Below are 3,576 nucleotides of genomic sequence, written 5' to 3'. Positions count from 1 at the left end.
CATACCTTACGGGAACAACAAAACGGCCATCTTTGAGTGCTTGATGAAGGACTCAAGCATCTGCATAAGAGCCTTCTAATCCTGCATACACAAAGGTAAATAGCATGTTGAAAGAACAACCTGCTAATACATTTTGGCTAATATCACCTTTTTGGTTTTGATGTGCTGGTTTACAATCCGCAGGGACAATGCAAGTGATGTGGGTGCCATCAATAGCACCCACACAATTCTTGAAATAAGGAGTCATCCTTGTATTTGTCTGTATCTCTTTTGGACAAAGGACATTTGCAATAGGCTGGACAATCTAGATGGATTGAAGAGAGGTGATGGCGTTGAGAACATCATTGGAATACCGGCTGATAAAAAATTTACCAAATGTGATTTCTGGTCAGAAATTCCTTAAGTGAATGCGCCCTAAGTGAATGCACCCTTAGAGATGCACATTTATGCTCAAAACAAAGTTGCTGACTCATCTGACAGAGAAGAACTCAATCAAGAACTTGTCAAACACATCTTTTGCTCTGTCTTTACTCAAAAGTGTCCACCAGAATCTACTCTCAGTCTTGGAAAGCAGAAAACAAAAACGGGAGTGCTCTTGAAAAGGATACAAGAAGCCTGGTTCTCAACTTGGACGCGCCAAGGGTAAACCTGATATAGAGTTGAAACAAACCAGATTCAGCCGCAAGAAAAGAAGAGAAGCAGCACTTGGAAAGAATAACTTCTGCATGTCCAACTGGATGAAACAAGCAAAAGCCAAAGCCTCTACCCCACCGGCCTCAACTCATTCTGATAGTTTCAATGACCTTGAAGATGAAAAGACTCTAATCAAGATCTCTACCAATGATGACACTCATTCTGATTTGATCACTCCACCAAGACCTTTTGACCCTGATCTTGCTCCAGCACAGGACTTATTGAGTGACCCATGTGTTGATCAATATTTCGATTCACGGACTTTTATCTCAGAACCTGAAAAATTCAAGAACAGCACTCCAGAATATTTCAGAATTAAAATCAGCCATCAATTATGTTTCAAGAAACTAGAGAAGGATCCAAAATTCAATCAAATCATCAGTGATGTTCATGAATACAACAACAGACAACTTGAGTTTCAAATGAATGGTTCACCTTCTCCAGCTGTCACCACTTTGTTTCTCACATCATCTTCATCTATTTGCCGCAACCATTCAAATTCAAACCGCCCTAAAGCCACAATTGGAGTTAGTCAAGCAAAGACAATCCACAAACAAGCCTTTCACCTCATCAAGTTCACAGAGTTAAAAATCAGCCATCGCAGCCATCAACACAGTGTCATTTTACTAGGCACTGGCAGGCCAGTGAGCACCATCACCTCAAGCCAATCTCAAGCCAATCTCCAAACAATTTCAAAACAATTTCAAAGCAATTTCAAAACAATATCAAAACAATAGCAAGCCAACATCAATGTTTGGCCTGTAGTAACAGCCAAACAATCATCCATACTGACCTTTAATAAAGTTGATCTGCATGTCCACACATGAAATTGTTGGAATATCTGGAAGGTTTGAGTGATTGTCAGATAAAACCCAATTATGATGACCAAATGTCCTTCTGAGCGCCTTCCAAAGACTTTTCCTGGAAAACAGAAGTCGACAGCTCTTGATTATATATAGACTTTTCATGACTCTTTGTTGGCAAGGGGGTTCTTAGATACTTATAGATCTCACCATTATAAGAGATAAATGGAAATAGTAAAAGGCAATAAATGGTGATAAGGTGGTTGTTTTCTGGTTTGAGATGTTGATACATCAATTTATAATTTTTTTTATAGAATTTGAAGTTATACAAATTCATTCAAGGCATTTTGTTGTTATTTGAAAATAAGTTTTTCATATTTTTGGATACGTTTTTGGTCCTCTTGATGGGGGGCGGATGTGGTTTTTTACTTTGGAAGATAGAGATTTGAAAGTATGGTTGGTGACAGCAAGAAGCATGAAACACAGCCTTGGTATTTTGCAATTACACGACAAAAAAGCCAAACACATCAGTCTTGCAGAAGCTGAGGAAAGACAAGACTTTTGAAATGTATTTGACCGAGGATAGTTTCAAACAGACCTCAACAAGACGGCAACAAAATCATCTTGATTGGTTATTTAAATGATGTCTGTGACTTGTGGAACCAGTTTGCAAAAATACCCAATGAAGTTTTGACCAGGTACTTTTCTCATATCCCCAAATCCATTGCCGGACGGGGCAGCCAATTCACGGCTTGGAGGGTGTATCTGACTATCATTGACAACACATTAACAAGAAATGTACTCTACATACAAATTGTCAACCCAGACACAAAATCAACAGCAAAGCGTCCACTCATGGCACTAATGCTCATCGCAAACATAGCCACTAATCAGACAAAGAGGACAAGCAGGATCAAATTGATGGAAACACTAACAAACAATCAAACACAACCCAATCAACTTACACAGATCCAAAGAACAGATTGTTCAATAATTTAAAAAGTTCACATAACTCACTTCCAACTACCAGGATTTTAGGATCATCTAACTCTATAGCTTCTTTACCTGTTTGATCAAAATGTTTCAAACTATTATCTTCAGATGAAACAATTGATAAGCAACAATCATAACCACCACAAGATTTACATCCTACAAAATTATGATTGGTCTTTTGGATTTTACATATATCACCAGATAAAAATTTGTATCATGGGTATAATGGCTCTTGTGAGAAAGAGATGACTGATAGGTCATTCTTGATGACTACTCTTAGGTACAAGGGTACCAGTGATCTACCACTCAAGGAAATCAGTGTTTATTACGTTAGTCACACTGTGCTCTATTGTCTGGTCACCAATCCAGATGTTTCTCTCTCTTTTCTTGATTGATTGAATGATCTTTCAACTTGTTGAATTTGTTCACGTCTTTAAAATGAGGTCGCTGGTAACAAGTATATACCACATGCCGTTTTGATCAATCTTGGACCGGTAACAATGGATTCTGTTTGATCAGGTCCTTTTGGTTCCGTATTAGAAAAGATGAAGACTTAATGACTGTTTGGCATAGGAATGGAGATAATCCATCAAATGGTGATGGTAAGATAGCTAGAAAAGTCAAGTTCAGTGAAAACCCCCCCTTCCTTACAAAAGCCTTCAAACTTTTACTGATTTGTTTTCTCTTGGATTGGATTTGATTGTGGAAAAAAATCAGGTTGGCCATTCAAACTCTTTGGAAATTACCATGAAATTGACATTTAGTTTTTAAATTAGATGCAGATACTTCAGGCAAATTAGTACAAGAATCAGTTGGTACAATAACATATATGTGGGCAAACCTTGAAATTTCTGATTGATTGGTGACGACGGGACTAGGAATAAATCCTGTCCATGTCACAGACAGGAAAGATCCCGCGTGATTTGACACATCAGAGATCACGCGGACACCACTCTGAGCTGCTCACGTCAGTTCTCACCCGCCGGTCAAGATCTGCCCTGAGATCCTCTTCAGGCATGGCGATGAGAAGTTACTGTGAGCTTTCCTCCCCTCCTCGGACAAGAAGTAACTAAGCTTCTTTCTTCGT

At 38.7% G+C, this 3,576-nt stretch overlaps 1 protein-coding gene across 1 annotated transcript; it reads left to right on the top strand.

Moving 5' to 3' along the window:
- Positions 1-2,734: 2,734 nt before the first annotated feature.
- On the top strand, positions 2,735-3,004 carry MELLADRAFT_41335 (uncharacterized protein; the record flags this gene model as incomplete). Its single annotated transcript, XM_007419636.1, has 2 exons — positions 2,735-2,830; positions 2,933-3,004. The coding sequence occupies 2 exons, from the start codon at positions 2,735-2,737 to the stop codon at positions 3,002-3,004; spliced, it is 168 nt and encodes a 55-aa protein (XP_007419698.1).
- Positions 3,005-3,576: the final 572 nt, after the last annotated feature.

The sequence above is a fragment of the Melampsora larici-populina genome, assembly GCF_000204055.1.
Source record: "Melampsora larici-populina 98AG31 unplaced genomic scaffold MELLAscaffold_315, whole genome shotgun sequence".
Lineage (NCBI taxonomy): Eukaryota > Fungi > Basidiomycota > Pucciniomycetes > Pucciniales > Melampsoraceae > Melampsora > Melampsora laricis-populina.
This window is presented reverse-complemented; position numbering and strand designations above follow the sequence as displayed.